Here is a 20993-nt window from a genome sequence, read left to right as displayed (position 1 = left end):
TATAATCATCGATATGCTGATTGGAATGGCGGATTTGGGAATGCCAGCCAGCCCCGTGTTTCGTGTTCACTGCCCACGAGCAGGCTTCTTGCCGGTGTTAACGGTGACAGTGCTGTGGTGGCGGGTTAACACTTGCTGTGTGCCTGCTGCTGTTCTCCTTTTTTTTTTTATCCTCACCCGAGGACATTTTTTGACATTTTGTTCAGATAGAGTAGGAGGGAGAGAGAGAGAGAGAAACATCGATGTGAAAGGGACACATCGAGTGGCTGCCATCCGCACGACCCAACCAGGGCTGGGGACAAACTGCAACCAAGGTACGCACCCCTAGTGGGAACCGAACCCGGGTCTCTCCAGACCACAGGCCAGTGCTCCAACCACTGAGCCAAACCGGCCAGGGCCCCGCTGCTGTTCTAACGGCTTCATGTGTGCTGGAGGGTTTGGTCCTCCCCTGATCCAAAGGAGGTTGAAACTGTTATTATCCCTGTTTCACTGATTGGAGATTGAGGCACAGGCAGATTAACTTACTTGATCAGGGTGGAGTCAGAGGCCTAATATAGAGGTTAGACTTGAAGAGCATACTCTTTTTTTTTAATGATTTCTTTTTTTGTTAATCCTCACCTGAGGATATTTTCCCATTTATCTTCAGATAGAGTAGGAGGGAGGGAGGGAGAGAGAGAGAAACACTGATGTGAAAGAGACACATTGACTGGTTGCCTCCCACACGACCCTGACCAGGGCTGGTGATGAACCGAAACCGAGGTACATGCCACTTGACTACAATTGAACCTGCAATTCATTGGTCCGTGGTCTGATGCTCTAACCGCTGAGCCAAACTGGCCAGGGCTTTCATGATCTTTTTAAGATTATTGTTTTATTGATTTTTGGAGAGTGAGGGGAAGAGAGAAACATCAATGTGAGAGCAGCGCATGGATCAGCTGCCTCCTGCACGCCCCCCACCAGGGATCAAGCCTGAAACCCAGGCATGTGCCCAGACTAGGAATCCAACTGGCAACCTTTCGATGCACAGGACGATGCCCGGCCAGCTGAGCTACACCGGCCAGGGCTAAGAGCGTACTCCTAATTATGATGGATTAGGATGCAAGAATGTATGTGCTGGTCTCGCCTTCATTTGGGGCAGGTGCTGTTCAGCATGCACTGCTGAAGCGATGGAGTGGCTGGGTCCCAGGCCTGGGGCAGGGGAATCCAGGTCCTCCGCAAGGCAGGTGTTTTCGCTCTTGCCTCTTTGCACGTTGTTACCATCAGGGAATACTGGTTAGGTTCAGGTCTTATTAGTCTCTGCTCTGTTTTCTAAGTAATTCAGTAATGGAATTGAGTTCCGTGGTCCAGAAGAGACTGAAAGATGCCTTTAGATACTTTTCCCATCTTGTCATTCTGAGTGATAACTAGCTTCTGGATTGGTTTCCCATTGAGTGAGGCTTGTTCAGTGATGGTAATAATAATGTAGGCCCAAATTATTATTAGTTTTTTGTCCTTCATTAACCAGAACATTTTCTTCTACGCTAATAATGAGAATAAATACAGTTCTACATCTTAAAACCAGTGCCTGAAAGGTGGCAATCAGTAGTAACACACTATTTAGCTTTTTGTTTCCAAGGCATAAACCATGGATAAAAGAACTTTGGTAAGTTTGTTCCTGATAAAATTTCCTGGAAATAAAACATGTATACTTGGTGTGAGAAATAATTGGTGACAGAAGAGTTGAACAAACCAGAAATTGTTATATTCATTTCTTTCCTGCTGACAGATAAATGTTACCTTCAGGTGAAACTGGCAAAGTTGACTGGGATAAAACAATGAACAGGGATCTAATATAAAGAATCCTGAAATTAAGCAAAAGCAGTCATTGTTTGGTAAAGCGATAATTTAAGTTTACCGTGTACTTCCTTTTTTTTTTTTTTTAACAGGGAAGGTGCATTCAGATTTCAAGACTTCTCAAGCAAAGTGGAAACAATAGAAAAAAAGATGAAATAAAATATGTAACTGTTGCTTTGTGTTTATAGAATCTGAGATTCCAAGTGTAACCAGACTTCCTGCAGCTCTGTAGAACAAAACAGCATGTTTTCCAGGTTTTTCTGTGGAACCCCGATTCCACCCATCTAACGATTCATTTGCATGACTAATGTTTTTGTTGTGAACAGAATTAATGAAAAAGGTTGTCTCTGAATTTTATTAAGCATTCTATCATTCTGCTTACCTTATGGAAGAATAAGTAGCTGAAATGTGGGTGCCTTTTTTTAGAAAGTAATGACAGAACTCACCAATTATTTTAAAATGTAAACTGTGGTGAGATTTAGGGAAATATATATTCTGACATGCCCCCTCCCCAAGTATAATGACATGTCCAACTGCCCAGATGGCCTGCATTACTGTATTGCGTGCCGTTCCTTCAGTTAGTGATGTGAATTAGGAGAGCATTCTGCTCATTCTCCGCTCTGCAGAGTCCATATAGATCAGTGCACCTCCTCGCCAAGTCGGTTTTTTATGAGCACACTGTCCCCTTTCATTGCTCTATTCAGGCTTGCATTTTTGTGATACTCATGAGATCACCCGAAAGACATCTGTTATGCTGTCAATTAATTAATTCAACGGACACCTATTATTTTAGAGTCTGTTAAACTCCAGATACCTAGGATATGGTGATAGATAAAACAAACAACAATTCTGCCCTCAAGAGATTGAGATTCGGGCTGGGGATGAGGTCCTATTTGTTTCTTAAACGCTGTTATTTGCAGCATGAACCTGTGGTGTTTTTATAGCAGGCATTTAAACTTTAAAGTAGATTCTAAAATAATTTGCTTGATAGACATCCTGTAAGAAAATGAAAGAGCAGAGAGGGTTTTTTTTGTTTTGTTTTTCCATAATCGTTGATGATCAAAAACGAGATCAAGCCATATTTGGTAGAAGTTAGTTTCATTAGACTAGGAACCGACCGACTGGTTGAGATTGGTTTTACACCTTAGTTTAACTGTATCCTTTAAATATGCGTGCCCATGGACCCACTGGCTTGTTTGTGTTACATTTGGGAAGGCTCAAATTGCCCTGTCTCCTGCGCACAGGTCTAGCTTGGTGGTTCCTATGTGTGAAGCACAGGGATGCAGGATTGAGTATGGATTTGTGTGGGACTAGATTATAGTCCCCGTGTCCTCTCTAGAGGCAGCGTTGCCTGCTAGCTAACAGTGCGAGCGCCGGGTTCTTTCTAGAGGCAGCATTGCATGCTAGCTAACAGTGCGAGCGCCGGGTTCTTTCTAGAGGTAGCATTGCATGCTAGCTAACAGTGCGAGCACCGGGTTCTTTCTAGAGGCAGCATTGCATGCTAGCTAACAGTGCGAGCACCGGGTTCTTTCTAGAGGCAGCATTGCACGCTAGCTAACAGTGCGAGCGCCGGGTTCTTTCTAGAGGCAGCATTGCACGCTAGCTAACAGTGCGAGCGCCGGGTTCTTTCTAGAGGTAGCGTTGCCTGCTAGCCAACAGTGCGAGCGCCGGGTTCTTTCTAGAGGCAGCGTTGCCTGCTAGCCGACAGTGCAAGCGCCGGAATCTTTCTAGAGGCAGCATTGCATGCTAGCCAACAGTGCGAGCGCCGGGTTCTTTCTAGAGGCAGCGTTGCATGCTAGCCAACAGTGCGAGCACCGGGTTCTTGCTGTCCCATCGTGTTCAAGCCTAGCCCTGTCATTTATTAGCTGTATGAGGAGGGGCAGATTAATCTAGGCCTCACTTTGTCTCATTAGGACTAAATGAGGTGTTGTGTGTTAAAAGCGTTTTATCCTATGTGGTCCATAGTAAAAAATCAGTACATGTTAAAGATTATTATTGTTGCTGATCATCACTGGTAATACTATGAGGTAATCAGCACATTTAGAAACATTTAGTTGTGCTGTGCCTTGAAATGTAGCAAAAGCACTTTATACTGCCTGGTGTGGCTCATTGGTTGAACATCAACCCATGCACCAAGAAGTCGCTGGTTTGATTCCTGGTCAGGGCACATGCCCAGGTTGTGGACCTGATCCCCAGTGGTGCAGGCCAGTCGATGTTCTCTCTCATCGATGCCTCTCTCTTTCTCTCCCTCTCTCCCCCTTTCCCTTCTTCTCTCTCTAAATCAATAAAGAAGAAAAATTAAAAAACAAAACAAAACACTTTATATTAACCTCGGATTCTTCAGGCCCACCTTTTGGAGAGGGTCTTGAACGGAACTTGTCTTTAACACGTGTTCTGATAAAAATAGATGTGTTTTCTCACCCATTTCTGTTCAGTGAAGCTTAATAAAGTCTCGCAACTTTCTAGTCTTTAAATACCAAATAAATATTATTTTACTGAGGGTCCCATGGCCATTGCTAATCACTTTAGTAATAACTCTGTATCTAATACTTACTTTGTATAGAAAATACAAATCTTGGCTTGTGATACATTTTTCTGAAATGCTTTCTTTGTTTTTTTTTTTTTTTTTTTATCCTCACCCGAGGATATTTTTCCATTTTTTGTACAGATAGAGAGGAAGGGAGAGAGAGAGAAACATTGACGTGAAGGGACACATCGAGTGGCTGCCACCCGCACGACCAACCAGGGCCGGGGACAAACTGCAACCGAAGTATGTGCCCTTAGCGGGAACCGAACCCGGGTCTCTCCGGACCGCAGGCCGACACTCTAACCGCTGAGCCAAACCGGCCAGGGCTGAAATGCTTTCTTTTAGAAAGCCTTTTTTGTAGCCGGTGGAACCCTGTCTGCGTTAATTAGAAAAGCAGTCATCGTTAATGAGGTCTGTGTGTTTTCCAACTTCCTCGTTCATTGCTGTAATTTATTCTTATGTTGGAAGAGTAAGCATTGTCATCATTGTGCCCAAATGTTCTTTTCTTACTTTTTACTGCAGTGGTCTGTGATAAAATACTAGTTATGGACAAGGATGAAAATAAAATAGCTTTTCATTTGGTGACAAATGAATAGTGTGATTGTGGTATTCATTCTAAATAATCATCTGTGTGATTCAGAAATTTAAAAATCTGAACTCAAGTGCCTCAAAATGTCTTATGTCTGGGACAAAGTTAGGTAGGATATTATATGCTAGCTAAAAAGTGGGTAGAATACTGTGTTTTTAAGATATTATATGATAACATTTTTACTGTATATATCTAATGGGTGACTTTGACTTTGGATAATCTGCACCAGTAATAATACTGCAGCGGTGGTGCCCAGCGCTGCCCACTTCCAGGCTTCTGTGTTCTACTTAAATCCCTGAGGGGGCCCTGGCCAGTTTGGCTCAGTGGTTAGAGTGTTGGCCCGTGGAGCAAGGAGTCAAGGGTTCGATTCTGGTCAAGGGCATGTACGTCCGTTGTTGTTTGTCACTGGTTCTGGTTGGGGTCATGCAGGAAGCAACCAGTCGATGTGTCTCTCTCACATCGATGTTTCTCTCTCTCTCCCTCTCCTTTCACTCTGTCTGAATAAAAAAAAAAAGGAAAAAATATCCTCAGATAAGGATTAAAAAAATAGTAATAATAAAAAATAAATAAACCCTCTAGGGGTCTCCTGTTACCTTTTACATGAGGACCAATCTCTTTATCAGCATAATTTTCCAACATTTATGAACTGTTTCTTGGCAAGTTGTGATTGATAACCTAGTGGGATAAGAGAATAAAACATAACCTAATAATATACAAAAGTGCAATAAATTTAGGAAAATGCTACTATTGATACTCAGACATATGAGGGAGAATATTTTCTTGAACTATAAAAGCAAGGCAATTGAAACATATATTTTGAACGTTTGTCTTCTTCTTAACTCAAAATTTTCCGTTGTATTTGTGGATTCCTGGGTTGTGAGGTTTAAAGGGACCTTAGCAAAAACGTTTGAAGTGCTTCACTTAAGAAAGAAAGTCACGTGGCAAAGGCCGCAGGCTCCTCAGAGACCCGAGCCTCCGTGTCCCTCGCCGCCTGGTCCTCCACTCTGCTGTATGCACCTGTTACCGTGCTGTTTGATCACTTCCCTTTCAGTCTGCCCTTCCTTCCCCTTTGGTCTTGTACATTATTTCCTTGTTTGAACAGCTTATCCTTTTTATTGAATTTATTGGGTTAACAGAATCCTGTAGGTTTCTAGAGCACAGCTCCGTGCACTGCATCGTGTGTTGCTTATCCAGCCAGCTCTGCCCCCCAGCATCTTTTAGATGCTCCCTGTTAGCTTTTAGTGACATTAAACATTTTTTTTTTATTGATTTTAGAGAGAGGAAGGGAGAGGGAGAGAGAGATAGAAACATCGATGAGAGAGAACATTGATTGGCCGCCTCCTGCATGCCCTCCACTGGGGATTTGGCTCATAGCCTGGGCATGTGCCCTGACCGGGAATCAAACCGGTGACCTCTTGGTGCAGAGGTCGACACTCAACCACTGAGCCACACTGGCCGGGCTTTAGTGACATTTTTAATCTGCAAAATCATTTCTATACTCTTGCTATTTCCTGTCCTCTGTGTCTCTGCTCTCCAAGATGTAGCCATCAGTCACATGTGGCTTTTTCAATTTTAATGAAAAGTAATTAAAGTTCTGTAGCCCGGCCAGTGTGGCTCGGTGGTTGAGCATCAACACATGCACCAAGAGATCACTGGCTCGATTCCCAGTCAGGGCACATGCCCAGGTTGTGGGCCCAATCTCCAGTGGGGGGCATGCAGGAGGTATCCAGTCGATGTTCTCTCTCATCGATGTTTCTCTCTCTCTCCCTCTCCCTTCCTCTCTCTCTAAAAATAATCAATAAAGGAAAAAAAATTTTTTTAATTGAAGTTCTCTTTCTTAGTATCAGTAGCCACATTTGAAGTGCTTTATGTATGTACATGTAGCTAGTGGTTACTTCTCCCAATCATAGAAGTTGTATCATAAGCTTTTTGAGGGCAAGCGATCATTTATGTTGGTATTAAGAACATGAAATAAATGTTTTAGTATGAATGAACACACACCCATACCATGCTTTAGTTCCTTGCCAAATGTTTTCTTTTTAAATTTTATTTTAATTTCTTTCGTATTGTTGTGCAGTATTACAGATGTTCCCCATTTTCCCTCTTTGTCCCCCATTTGCCAGCCCCCACCCCACCCCTGTCTTCACCATACTGTTATCTGTACCCTTGCCACAAGTTTCTGTTTTGAATCCTCCTTTTCTTTTGGACCATTTTATGATAGGGGAGAGATCTGCAGTTTGGTCTTTTCCATTTACATAGTGTATCTGATTTATATCATTGTACCATGTGACATACCATAAACAGGCTCTTGGAGATGAACAGTGAGAGAGGTCGTTAGCTACATGTTCCTTGTGTAGCCAGTCGTTGAAGTGGTGTGTATTTTAAATTCTTTTGTATTTTTTTTTTTTAATTTTAGTTACAATGGTGACTCCTTGGTGATCCTTCCTTGGCATGAACGGAAACACCGAGATCCAGATTGGAGTGAGCGACCGGAGTGCAGGTAAGAGGGAGGCCGCACAGGGCCCCCCCCCCCCCCCCCCCCCGGGGCAGGGCCTCGGTGGCCCTGTGATGGCAGGGTGCGCTGTGTGACTACTTGATGGGAGTCCTTGATTGACAGATTGAGTGAAGTTTTTTAAAAAGTCTTGACTTTCCTCAGTTAAATTCCTTTAAAAGAACAGTATGAAATGCTACAAAGGGATTATTCTAAAAATGGTTCTTAGACAACAACTCCTTCATTTTGAGGTATTCACTCTCAGTCTTTGACATAGGTATATTTTCGTAGCTGTTATCATGGTATGCACGCAGTTTTGTTCTTGACTCAGCTTTATTTTTGTTTTTTATAAGCTTTAACCCGGAAAGCCTCAGAGTGTGGGGGCATCGGTGCTGCAGAAGGGCTGGGGGAGGGCTGGGGGAGGGCTGGGCTGTGAGGCCTAGCGGGGCGCCACCCCACCCTGCTCCCCGAAGCCAGGTCAATGCCCGCCAGCTCCCTCACGTGGTCCGGTGCGAGCTCAGAGGTGCAGCTTTGGGCTCGCGAACTGAGCCAGAGAACCCTCAGATCTGGACATGGGCACAGCACAGGGTGGGGTGGAGTGATGGGACGCAAATCCGGGCACTTGGTGAGAATGATACATTGAATGTTGACACTTTGTTTAAAGCATTGTTTTAAAAAGCAAAGTTGTTTTAAGAAAAGCAGAAACCAAAACCATAGTCCTTTGTTCCCCTTCCTTTATATTCTGCTCACCAGGAGTAACTGCCTTCGATTCTGTTAGATGATTATTTTGGCATTTGCTCTGTATCTCTGAATAACATAATTGTACAGCTATTTCTGGATGGTTTTTTCAGTTCTGGCTATTATCTGTGGACATCCTAGGATGAAAAATTATGGTTTAGTTGATTTTTACGCATGTACCCTGTTCTTCCTTGAGTGTTTCAACCCCCTTTCTCTCCCCAACTCCCCTTTGAAAATTTTTTACTGTCATTTCAGTGGAGTTTCAGGAGACAGTGGAGCTTGAAGCATGGTGTTTATCAGCCACATTTCATAGAAGTCTTTCCTTACTGATTGTACAGGGAGTTTAAAGGGATGGATGAGTTCAGAATGGTGGGGGGTTGATGCCAGCGGACGTGGTTGTAGGGAAAGGTGTGGTGACACTGCTGCCCACAGCTCTGTCTGCACTAGACGGCCCTTTGACAGGGTGGCACTGGTCGGGCACCTGGCCCATTCACCACGCACTTCCAGGGAAGGCCAGGGCCTGGGGGGGGGGGGTGTAAGGAAGAATTTCCTGGGGTCCTGGGGAAGCCATGTGAACGCTGAGGCTGAAGGAGGAAGAGGCTGTGGCTCCGTGGACGATGAGTCTGGGGGATGGAGGGGGGAGTCTGGCGGATAGAGGGGGGAGTGTTGTAGCAGAGGAGGGGGGAGTCTGGTGTATGGAGGGGGAGTCTGGCGGATGGAGGGGGGAGTCTGGCGGATGGAGGGGGGAGTCTGGCGGATGGAGGGGGAGTCTGGCGGATGGAGGGGGGAGTCTGGCGTATGGAGGGGGAGTCTGGCATATGGAGGGGGGGGAGTCTGGCGTATGGAGGGGGGAGTCTGGCGTATGGAGGGGGGAGTCTGGCGTATGGAGGGGGGAGTCTGGCGGATGGAGGGGGGAGTCTGGCGGATGGAGGGGGAGTCTGGCGGATGGAGGGGGAGTCTGGCGGATGGAGGGGGAGTCTGGCGGATGGAGGGGGAGTCTGGCGTATGGAGGGGGGAGTCTGGCGGATGGAGGGGGGAGTCTGGCGGATGGAGGGGGAGTCTGGCGGATGGAGGGGGAGTCTGGCGGATGGAGGGGGAGTCTGACGGATGGAGGGGGAGTCTGGCGGATGGAGGGGGAGTCTGGCGGATGGAGGGGGGAGTCTGGCGGATGGAGGGGGGAGTCTGGCGGATGGAGGGGGAGTCTGGCGGATGGAGGGGGAGTCTGGCGGATGGAGGGGGAGTCTGGCGGATGGAGGGGGAGTCTGGCGGATGGAGGGGGGAGTCTGGCGGATGGAGGGGGGAGTCTGGCGGATGGAGGGGGAGTCTGGCGGATGGAGGGGGAGTCTGGCGGATGGAGGGGGAGTCTGGCGGATGGAGGTGGGAGTGTTGTAGCAGAGGGAGGAACATGTTGGAGGCAGAGGGCCAGGCCCCCTTCAAGGACTGAAAATAGGCAGGTTGCTAAAGAATCCGGAACCAGAGTGAGATTGGCCCCAGGATGCGGGCTAGCATTTTACAGATTATGAGCTGGAGAAGTAGGCGATGATACACCCAGGTTTCTGCTTCTGAAAAGATAGTGTATTACCTGACAAGGTATCATGGACTCCGTTTTGATCTTGGGGCATTTGAAGGGCCTACGAAACATCTGCAAAGCAAATAGGAAGAGTTTGGAGCTTCTAAGTGACGCCCGGGTTCGGGGTAAAAACATGGCAGTTGTGATGTCTGTGCTGACTTGTATTTTGTAGTCAAAGGGGGGACCAGCGAGTACAGAATGAGAAGCGAGGTGTTTGGAAGGGCTGCTACTTAGTGGTGGGCCAGAGGAGGGAATTCGAGCAGAGCCGATCAGACAGTACGCCCCCTGGAAGGGAAGAGCTGTTTCCAGAAGGATCAGGTAGGTGGGTTCCACAAATGGTGCTAGAGGGAAGTGAGGGCTGAAATATAGCGAAGGAACTCAGAGCAGCTTTGGGGATTCCCCTGCTGCCTTGGGGCAGCTTTAAAGGGAAGCTTCCAGAGGAGTGAGGAGACTTTCCCCACTGTGGGGAGACATCGCTGGTCAGAATGTTAGTGGCAGTTGTGAGACTAGGTAAGTAAAGGGCTACCAATTACTACTATTATTTTTATTTTTATTTTTTTTTATCCTCACCCGAGGATATTTTTTCATTTTTTGTACAGATAGAGTGGGAGGGAGAGAGAGGAAGGGAGAGAGAGTGAGAAACATCGACGTGAAGGGACACATCGAGTGGCTGCCACCCGCACGACCAACCAGGGCCAGGGACAAACTGCAACCGAAGTAAATGCCCTTAGCGGGAACCGAACCCGGGTCTCTCCGGACCGCAGGCCGACGCTCTAACCGCTGAGCCAAACTGGCCAAGGCTACTATTATTATTATTATTATTATTTTTTTTTATTCTCACCTGAGGACATTTTTCCATTTTTTGTTCAGGTAGAGTGGGAGGGAGAGAGAGGAACAGAGAGAGAGAGAGAGAAACATCGACGTGAAAGGGACACATCGAGTGGCTGCCACCCACACGACCAACCAGGGCCGGGGACAAACTGCAACCGAGGTACATGCCCTTTGCGGGAACCGAACCCGGGTCTCTCCGGACCGCAGGCCGACGCTCTAACCGCTGAGCCAAACTGGCCAAGGCTACTATTATTATTTTTTAAAATATGTTTTTTTATTGATTTTCTAGAGAGACAGGGAGGGAGAGAGAGAGAAAGAAACATTGATGTGAGAGAGATACATTGATCAGCTGCCTCCTGCACACCCCCCACTGGGGATGGAGCCCGCAACCAGGCATGTGCCCTGACTGTGAATTGAACCGGGACCTCTCAGTCCATGGGACGAGGCTCATTCCACTGAGGCACACCAGCTGGGCAAGGGCTACCAATTACAAGCATAAGAGGCTGTCTTAGACATATGGATAAGATGCCCCAGTATTTATGGGCTTTGCCTCTGGTCAAATATTACAGCTACTAATCTTGCCAATAAAAATAATACCTATAAATAAAAACTAGGCACCTGCCCTGGGCCAGCTAATGTTCCCTGTGTACTTTATTTATATTATTTCAGATATTATTCCCATTTCTCTTAGGAGTAAAACGAGTCTCAGACGGCTTGTGATTTACTAATTTGGACAGTGTCACAGCTTTTAGCGATGGAATTGTGCTTCCGCCTCAGTTCTGACTCCAGGCTAGAGCACCTGTCGTTCTAGACGAGCGCATGTCCCTGCTGGGAGGCAGCCCCTTCACGTGTGTCTCTGAAATGTCTTGGGTTAAGTCATTGTTTTTCTTACTTAGTCCTTAGCCATGGAAGGCCACAATTTTTGATCTCTGTGATGTTATTTCAGTGTACATTCTCTCAGATCAGTGGTTCTCAACCTTTCTAGTGCCGCAAACTGTAATATAGCTCCTCGTGTTGTGGTGACCCCCAACCATAAAATTATTTTCGTTGCTACTTCATAACTGTAATTTTGCTACTGTTATGAATCACCATCTGAAATATGTGTTTTCCGATGGTCTTAGGCGACCCCTGTGAAAGGTTGTTCGACCCCTAGAGAGGTCACGACCCACAGGTTGAGAACCGCTGTTCTAGATGTTTCTTTTCCCTTCTGATGGTGAGTTGTGTCAAGTCAATCATTTTGCACATGCCAATGTAGTAGTGTATTGCTAACACCTACTAAAGGTATATTAATATAAATAAGGCATATTTTCTTTTATTGTTATGAATATAGAAAACAAGGGCTTCTTAATTTATATTTGCATCCAAATCACCTGGGGGTGTTTTTTCAAAACTCGGCTGGCTGGCTGGCCATCACAGGGCATTCTGAGTTAGTAGGCCTGTGCCAGGCACCTGGCCATGTGCATTTTGTGAAAGCATTCAGGGTGGTTTTCATTTTGCTAATACTTATTGATAGATTTGTGGCATAGTTGTTTTGATTTATTGTCTATTCTGTTTTTCTGTTGTTCTGAATCCTCCCCTGAGGATATTTCTCCATTGGTTTTTAGATAGAGTGGAAAGGAGGGAGGGGGAGAGAGAGAGAAAGAGAGAAACATCGGTGTGAGAGAGACACATCAATTTATTGTCTTCCACAGGACGCTGACCGGGGCTGAGGATTAAACCTGCTGAGCCAAACTGGCCAGGGCTGTTCTAATTTTTTAAATTGGGAAAACTAACAGGAAAATAAATTAAGCATCTCCAAAATGTCCCATTTATCTTATAAGTGTGCATGCACATATAGGGAAACACACACACACACACACACACACACACACACATTTCTTATCTCTGTAACCGGTCCCCCCCCCAAATCCCCAAATTGTAATTTTTCCCAGCATTCCAATCAGTTATTAATTGTTCGTTTTGTGTTTTACAGAATGGTGGTTGAGCCGAACCTGCCAGATGAAAGTGAATTCTTGTACGCCGCACAGCCCACGTTACTGAGGTACAAGACCACCGAGCTCGCGGTGGAGACGGCCATGGACTGGTACCAGAGCCGAGCAGAGGAGATAGAGCACTATGCTGGACAGGTGAGGACCGGACAGGCCGGGAGAACAAAGGCCGTACCCAGGAGGAGCGTGGCGGTCTAATGGGTGCCCTGCAAGTGTAAGCTCTCGTCTGCAGCTGGAGGGAGCAGTGGGCGAATCTGAGCACAGTGCCGAGGGCACTTAGAAACCTGGTTCAGGGTCTGGCCAGTGGGCGATCTTTCTTTCCACTTGCAGTCTGGGGTTTGGGCATCTGTCCCACCGTCCAGTTTTCAGCTGATGGGAAGAGTGTCTCAGAGGGTCTGAGTCCGGTGCTGTGGGAGGAGCAGGTGCCCCTTGTTTACCTTTCTCTGCAGTGTTTCTGGCCCCTTCTCCGTCTGGTAGCCTTCCTAAGATTCTGCTCAGTCTGGTGCCTGTTTGTAGTGTTCCTAGCATTGAAGGGGAATTATTTTCTGGAGCTGATGGGAATATTATAGATCACACTTTTGGGGGGATGGCCAAGAATATTCATGATTGACTTTCTAAGTTTTTGGAGATGGCTAAGGACTATAGAAAGTGTTTAGAATCTGGAACTATCATGGTGAAGAGTCTCCGGAGATGATCTAGTCTGATTTTCTGTTCTGTAGGTAGACAACCTGAGGTCCACAGGGGTGAGAGTGACAGAGCCAGCGCCAGGTCCCTGTGTAAGAGTTGTCACAGAGCCCACATGCAGAGTGAGCAGTTACACAGGCCTTAATGGCTCAGAGCAGGATAAGTTAATCTGAAAACGTGGTCTTAGCCCCACAGTAGCAAATATTTTATAATACGTATTACCTGATGAGAAAATCATAGACATATTCTATTAGTAGAACACTTCCAAAAAGTTAATATAGTGACTTCACGGCAATATATAGGATCAATGAAATATGTAAATGTTTCGTCCCGACTTTACTGGGAAGCAGAGTCAGGGAGAAGTCACTTTGAATAAGACAGCTGAAGATGCAGATGTGGATGTTGTTGGGTTAAATGCCACAGATTGCTCTTGGGGATGTGAACACCTCATGGTAAACTTTTTAACAAAACAATGGAAATCCTCCCTTGGTTATATAGTAGCTGCATTCCAGGAAGTTCTGTGTAAATGAAACCATACAGAAAAGCATTTTGTAGAAGTATGAAATGAGGTTGAGGTCTAGACTCTGATGGTTGTGAGTAGGTTTTTCAGGATATCCGAAAGGTGGGCGGGATGCAGGACAAGGTGGTTACGTTGTGGGGCGTCTGGCTTCCGCCCACTTCACGTCAGTGTGTCCCATGGGTTCTCGTGATGGGCAGAAATGCCTCTTCAGATTTTCTGGATGCCTCCTGGTGGACCGTTCTGCTTCCCTTGGGAACTGTGGTCTTAGACCCATGTCATGCCTCTGGAGAGGACCCGTTCATACTGGTCACTTAAGCAAAGGCATTTTATTTTGCGAATGCAGGAGAAACTCACTCGGGAGTAACTGATGAAGAAGGCTCTCAAGTGAGCCACTGAACACATTTTTGTACAGGTCAATGTATAACTTGTATCTAGACATCTTTTAAGGTTCTGGAGGTGTCCGTGACTCACAGGAAATGCGTGAACTTTACTACTGTCTCTGTCTAACAAGCCAGAGGATTCTGTTTGAACCAGTTTGCCGGACCAGGTCAAAAAGCTTTTTTACATTTATCTATGTTCTTATTTATTTGTTTGTTTTATTAATACTATTTTTTAGAGGAGTTTTAGGTTTATAGAAAAATGGAGTAGAGAGGACAGAGTTCTTGTGTACCCCTTCTGACCCCCCCCCCCGTTTCCCATTTTTAACATCTGCATTGAGTGCTGCCTTTGTTACAGGCGGTGAACCAAGATGTAGGTCAGTGGGAAATAAACATTGGTGCAAACACAATGGACTATTCCTCAGTGCTAAAACGAAAGGAGCTGTCAAGAAAAGACATGGAAGAAACTTAAATGCATGGGGTGATTTGAGGTGCTTCATTCAGCTGCCTGCTGTTCTTTTTTCTCTCTCGTTTACTCAAAAGCACTTCTAATAGAGGTATTGTTCACTAGCTTCATTCGCGTATTGACGTCTCACGCGGCTTATGCTGCAATCAGAGTGACATCTAGCATAGTTTTACCTTTTTCATTGTAAAGATTTAATTGATATGGCACTTCTTTATCCTTAGTGCCTACGGATGCCTTCAGGTAAACATTTTTGTTGGCTTAGGATACTGTGTCTGGTGGTGAAATGTGTCCAGTGAGGGCTTGGGGTTTGTGGTATAATTCTTTAAGTTGCCTGCGAGCCTACATTCATTAAAGGTGTCAGTTATTTGATTCCAAAACATTTTGACTTCAGTAAGTATTGGGAAAGCGACAAATTCGAAGCTGATGTTAGAAAGACAAATCTGGATCACAAAATTGGTGAATGTATTACAAACCGCTAATGTGCTGTGTGTTCAAACTATTACTTGCACAGAGTTACATGTTTTATGCATAGAGTTTTCCTCACGCTTTCTGAAAATTCACCTGAGAGAGAGCATTTTTGTAAACTGATGTACAGGGAGATGGGTCCTCTCAGACACGAGTTACATCTCCATGACTAGGCATTAGGTGAGCACTTGGATCTGTTTGCCTCGTGCCTTACCTGCCTACAGTCCCCTCCGTGCTTGTTTGTCCCACTCTCCAACGGAAAGTGTGTTTCTTTTTTCATTTCATCTGCACCTGTCCGTCCCTGGGGCTCTGAAGGGTGGATCTTGAACATGGCTACTCCCCTCCCCCCCACTTCTCACACCCACCGCCTCCTTCCTCGTCCTCAGCAATGATTTTGTTCTGTGTCTCATTGGGAAACTGGAGAGCTCAGTTCCATTTGCTCCTACTTTTTCCAGCTTTTCCCTGAAGACGTGGTCTGTCTCCTTGTCCTCAAGCTACTTTCTTCCCCTGTGCTCCGAGCCCACCCGCCCACCCGCCCAGCCATCTACTCTGTCTTCCGTATCGTCAGCTCTGTCGACTGCTTTCCCTTTTTTTTTTTTTTGATATAAAGTTCAAATCAATCTTATTTCATACATAAAGAAAATTGAGCCATGTTCGCCCTGCCTTCTGCCTTAGCTGCCTTCTTTCCACCACAGTTCAGCGCGGGCGCTCAGCTCTCTGTCGTCGCTTTCTCAGTGTCCCCGGTCCCCCTGGAGGCGGGCTGCTCCTGCCACTCTGTGCGCCCCCAGAGCTGGCTCCCTGCCTCTGTTCACCAGATGGCCCTTCACCACTGCCTCTGCCGAAGCGCCGGCTCCCAGCGCCCCCAGAGCCGGCTCCCTGCCTCTGTTCACCAGATGGCCCTTCACCACTGCCTCTGCCGAAGCGCCGGCTCCCAGCGCCCAGAGCCGGCTCCCTGCCTCTGTTCACCAGATGGCCCTTCACCACTGCCTCTGCCGAAGCGCCGGCTCCCAGCGCCCAGAGCCGGCTCCCTGCCTCTGTTCACCAGATGGCCCTTCACCACTGCCTTTGCCGAAGTGCCGGCTCCCAGCGCCCAGAGCCGGCTCCCTGCCTCTGTTCACCAGATGGCCCTTCACCACTGCCTTTGCCGAAGCGCCGACTCCCAGCGCCCCCAGAGCCGGCTCCCTGCCTTTGTTTAACCAGATGGCCCTTCACCACTGCCTCTGCCGAAGCGCCGGCTCCCAGCGCCCAGAGCCGGCTCCCTGCCTCTGTTCACCAGATGGCCCTTCTCCACTGCCTCTGCCGAAGTGCCAGCTCCCAGCGCCCCCAGAGCCGGCTCCCTGCCTCTGTTCACCAGATGACCCTTCACCACTGCCTCTGCCGAAGTGCCAGCTCCCAGCGTCCAGAGCCGGCTCCCTGCCTCTGTTCACCAGATGGCCCTTCACCACTGCCTGTGCCGAAGCGCCGGCTCCCAGCGCCCCCAGAGCCGGCTCCCAGCCTTTGTTCACCAGATGGCCCTTCACCACTGCCTCTGCCGAAGCGCCGGCTCCCAGCGCCCCCAGAGCCGGCTCCCTGCCTCTGTTCACCAGATGGCCCTTCTCCACTGCCTCTGCCGAAGTGCCAGCTCCCAGCGCCCCCAGAGCCGGCTCCCTGCCTCTGTTCACCAGATGGCCCTTCTCCACTGCCTCTGCCGAAGTGCCAGCTCCCAGCGTCCAGAGCCGGCTCCCTGCCTCTGTTCACCAGATGGCCCTTCACCACTGCCTCTGCCGCAGCGCCGGCTCCCAGCGCCCCCAGAGCCGGCTCCCTGCCTCTGTTCACCAGATGACCCTCCACCACTGCCTCTGCCGAAGCGCCGGCTCCCAGCGCCCAGAGCCGGCTCCCTGCCTCTGTTCACCAGATGGCCCTTCACCACTGCCTTTGCAGAAGTGCCGGCTCCCAGCGCCCAGAGCCGGCTCCCTGCCTCTGTTCACCAGATGACCCTTCACCACTGCCTCTGCCGAAGTGCCAGCTCCCAGCGTCCAGAGCCGGCTCCCTGCCTCTGTTCACCAGATGGCCCTTCACCACTGCCTGTGCCGAAGCGCCGGCTCCCAGCGCCCCCAGAGCCGGCTCCCAGCCTTTGTTCACCAGATGGCCCTTCACCACTGCCTCTGCCGAAGCGCCGGCTCCCAGCGCCCCCAGAGCCGGCTCCCTGCCTCTGTTCACCAGATGGCCCTTCACCACTGCCTCTGCCGAAGCGCCGGCTCCCAGCGCCCAGAGCCGGCTCCCAGCCTTTGTTCACCAGATGGCCCTTCACCACTGCCTCTGCCGAAGCGCCGGCTCCCAGCGCCCCCAGAGCCGGCTCCCTGCCTCTGTTCACCAGATGGCCCTTCTCCACTGCCTCTGCCGAAGCGCCGGCTCCCAGCGCCCCCAGAGCCGGCTCCCTGCCTCTGTTTACCAGATGACCCTCCACCACTGCCTCTGCCGAAGCGCCGGCTCCCAGCGCCCCCAGAGCCGGCTCCCTGCCTCTGTTCACCAGATGGCCCTTCTCCACTGCCTCTGCCGAAGTGCCAGCTCCCAGCGCCCCCAGAGCCGGCTCCCAGCCTTTGTTCACCAGATGGCCCTTCACCACTGCCTCTGCCACAGGCTCTTCTGGGGAGGCTTCTGTGCTCCGTTTTGCGTCTTGTCTTGTCTTTGTCTCAGCCATTCATTTTCGCCGCCTCCTCGTGGTTCCTGTCCTTGGGCTTGTCCCTTAAATATTGCCATCCCTGGGCACCACGCTTGTCACACAGCGAATCCTCTAAAGCCCATGCCTGCAGTTCCCCTAATTTTGTGGCCCGTTTTCAGTCCGGCTCACCCCCAAATCATCGTCCATAAGTTCTTACCAAGCATTCTTCCCAGCGTGTAAACCGATGACACGCGCAGCGGAACAGCCTGTCAGCGCTGTGGTTCGGGAGCCGGCTCGGCTCGGCTCAGCAGACAAGGGCCCGTCACCGTCCGGCCCCTCCCCCACGCCAGCCACGCGTCCTCGCTTCCGGTCACACCTGCTGTGGCTGTCACAGCGCATCGTGGGCCGTCCCTGCTCTCTCACGCCTCTCCCTTCGCCTGCTGCTGCCCCTGATCCTCGGCGAGCTGCGTCGCCCTCGGGGTGTGCCCTCTGTTTAGAGGTCCTAGTCCTCCGCAGGACTTGGCCCCTCCTCCCTGCCACCGCTTCTCCGGTGGCTCTTCTGAGGGAGGGGCCTCGTCTTAGCGGTGTCATCTCCCATCCCTGGAATGGTGCTCGCTCAGTCGCCTCACTGAACCTGTCCGTCTGGGAGGGGTCGGAAGCAGGAGGAGAGGGGCTTTGGGCTCAGGCCGCGTGACACCGCGCCGTCCACCAGAATCTGTCCCTCTGCATCTGATCAAACAGTAGAGTCGGACTCTGTCTCCTGAGCACCTATACGGAGGTCCTTCTTCATTTGGTCTAGGCGTCTTCATACTCGAATGGAGGCAAGAACGTGTGTGTCAGTTTGTCACTCAGCAGTTTTTCTCGACTGCCTTCCCGACAAGGCACACGGAGGGAAGGAACTGGGACGAGTGTGGCAGCGAACGGGTTTTCGGAGCAGACCGGTGCAGGGACGTGGGATCGACTTGGCGTTTCCCCTGCCAGTAATGTTGTCAGAATCAGACAGACAGGTATCCGCGAGACTGCTCTGCACACTCACGGTCTGTGAATTTAAGGTGGTTGATTCTCTCACCATCTTTGCCTTCAGCATCTCTTGCTGATTGTACGATTCTTTTGAAACAGTATGATCTGATATATTTAATAAATAACTCTAAAGTTTTGTACTGAAATGTATGTTGCTGATGCGGTCGTATGTAAATTGGTGACGAGAACTGGATTCTGTGCAGAGGTTTTTACTGGAGGACGTGTGGCCAGCTGCCAGCCTCACGCTCACTGTCGCCTCTCTGTTTCAGGTCGACTGTGCCTTGTCGCTGGTTCGGCTCGGGATGGAGCGGCACATCCCCGGCTTGCTGGTTCTGTGCGACAACTTGGTGACCCTGGAAGCTCTGGTCTATGAAGCCGGGTGTGACCTCACCCTGACCTTGAAGGAACTCCAGCAGATGAAAGACATTGAAAAACTGAGATTGCTGATGGATAGTGTAGGTTTTACTTTAACAGTCCTTTACAAATGTTCCTTTGATTAATGAGTGCCTCAAAGCCACAGATGGAATGTCCTCCAAACCTGAGAACTTAGTAAATTAAGGAAGGTTTTCTGGCTTTCTTAAAACTGTACTCAGTTTTCAGGGTAGGCTACTGAACTCTTCCGCGGTTCTGTACCCTGCCCGCCCTTCATTCACCGCGTCCACGTGCAGCTCTCTTCCCGTCCGGCTCGGCGTGCTGCTAAACCAGCTCATTCTCGTCATGCTCCAGCCCTTCGCTGTTAAAATTCACGACGACGGATATATCTCAGGGTCTGAAAACCAGGCTCTGGAGTCTGGAGGGCTGCGCGGGTGTGGGAAGGAAACTTGGCTTCAGCGTTAGTATGTTCAGGGGAATTTGCCTGTTTTCTTAGATTTTTTTGGTTCATCCTGGGGAGAAAGTACATTGCTAAAGTTAGGATCTGGCTCCTGCTAAGCCCACAGAGCAGAGAGCCGGCTCTGACTCAGGAGTGATGGGCTGAGGAGGTGCCCAGGAGCCTTTTGGTCTTGCTGTCCGGCAGCCTGTGTGAATGGGCAGGAAGGGGGGGTCACAGCGCCTGATGGGATCCCCTTGCTCCCTCACTCTTCTGTTCCTCTCCGGTGCTTTGTTGTTATTAATCCTCATTCATTCATTTTCATATAAAGTGGAAGGGGGGGAGAGAGAAACATTGTCATGGTTGCCTCCTGCACAACCCCAGCCTGTTGATGGTCCGCAGGCCGCACCCTGAGGCTGGGCGCTCCCCTGTGCTTCCTTGTTCTCTCCTTTCCCGTTCTCATCCCTCTCTCACCGTGTCCCTCCCTCTCATCAAGCCTTCTCTCCGTCTCCCTCCGCCCGCCGTCCCTTTCTTTCACCAGCTCTCTGACCCTCTGCCCGCGGACGTGATCCGTGCTGCCGCAAGCCTCCTCCTGAGGGGTGGAGTGCATCTGGGGACAGAGGGGGTCGTGTGGTTTCAGGGACGAGGAGCGGAGCTGTGTGCACCGTTTGGGGTTCGTGAAGGTGGGTGTGAAGGGGCAGAAGAAAACAGAGGAGGAGGGCGAGGGCAGGAGAGAATACAGGTGAGACTGTTGTCAGGCGGCTGCATTCCAGAGCTTCTCCGGGCCTGTCCGTCTCTGCCCTCCTGTTCCACACTCTCTGCTGTTCTGTGGTCTCTCCCTCTCTTCAGCCCTGCCCCCAACACATGCGTGGGGCAGAACCTCGTTTGCTCGGAAGGCCTCCTGCCTCAGCCGTAGGCCTCCAGTCTTCCGCGCTGGCCTGGTGGTGAGGGACCCGAGTGCAGTGGCCCTTCCAGCCTCGGGGGGCAGGGGGTGAAGCCGAGTGTCTGTTCTAGAGCATTGGGGTTCCACTGGCACCTCAGTCTGATTTCCTGGGAGTTCTGGAACTTTAGTCTGGTATACACAGGTATTTAATTTAACTTAATGTGTGTTTATTTTTAAATTCTATTTTCAGTGTTCTGAGGACAAGTACGTGACAAGTGCCTACCAGTGGATGGTTCCCTTTCTTCATCGTTGTGAGAAGCAGTCTCCTGGTGTGGCTCAGGAGCTATTAAAAGAATACTTGGTAACTTTAGCTAAAGGAGACTTAACACTTCCCCTGAAGATATTTCAGCATTCCAAACCAGACGTAAGTAGACACGCTAACATCCTGAACATCTCTGCGTTGTTTCCTCTACAGAATTAGGTTTTATTCACTAATTTTTAAATAATAGGCTTTGCAAATAATTTTCCTTTAAATAGAAAAGGAAATGGTCGTCATTTAATT

The 20993-nt window shown here is 49.2% G+C and overlaps 1 protein-coding gene across 3 annotated transcripts in view; it reads left to right on the top strand.

Annotated features, from left to right (window-relative positions):
* The window catches only part of NBAS (NBAS subunit of NRZ tethering complex), a 291645-nt gene that overhangs the window by 103975 nt on the left and 166677 nt on the right, over positions 1-20993 (top strand). For all 3 annotated transcript variants that reach the window (XM_036262542.1, XM_036262544.1, XM_036262543.1), the window contains 4 exons: positions 7366-7449; positions 12552-12705; positions 19010-19195; positions 20682-20855. In XM_036262542.1, the coding sequence (XP_036118435.1) occupies positions 7366-7449; positions 12552-12705; positions 19010-19195; positions 20682-20855 (598 nt within the window). The remainder of the gene's footprint in view (positions 1-7365; positions 7450-12551; positions 12706-19009; positions 19196-20681; positions 20856-20993) is intronic.

The sequence above is a fragment of the Molossus molossus genome, unplaced genomic scaffold (assembly GCF_014108415.1).
Source record: "Molossus molossus isolate mMolMol1 unplaced genomic scaffold, mMolMol1.p scaffold_m16_p_15, whole genome shotgun sequence".
Lineage (NCBI taxonomy): Eukaryota > Metazoa > Chordata > Mammalia > Chiroptera > Molossidae > Molossus > Molossus molossus.
Note: the sequence above shows the minus strand (reverse complement) of the source record. Positions and strands in the feature narration are given on the sequence as shown.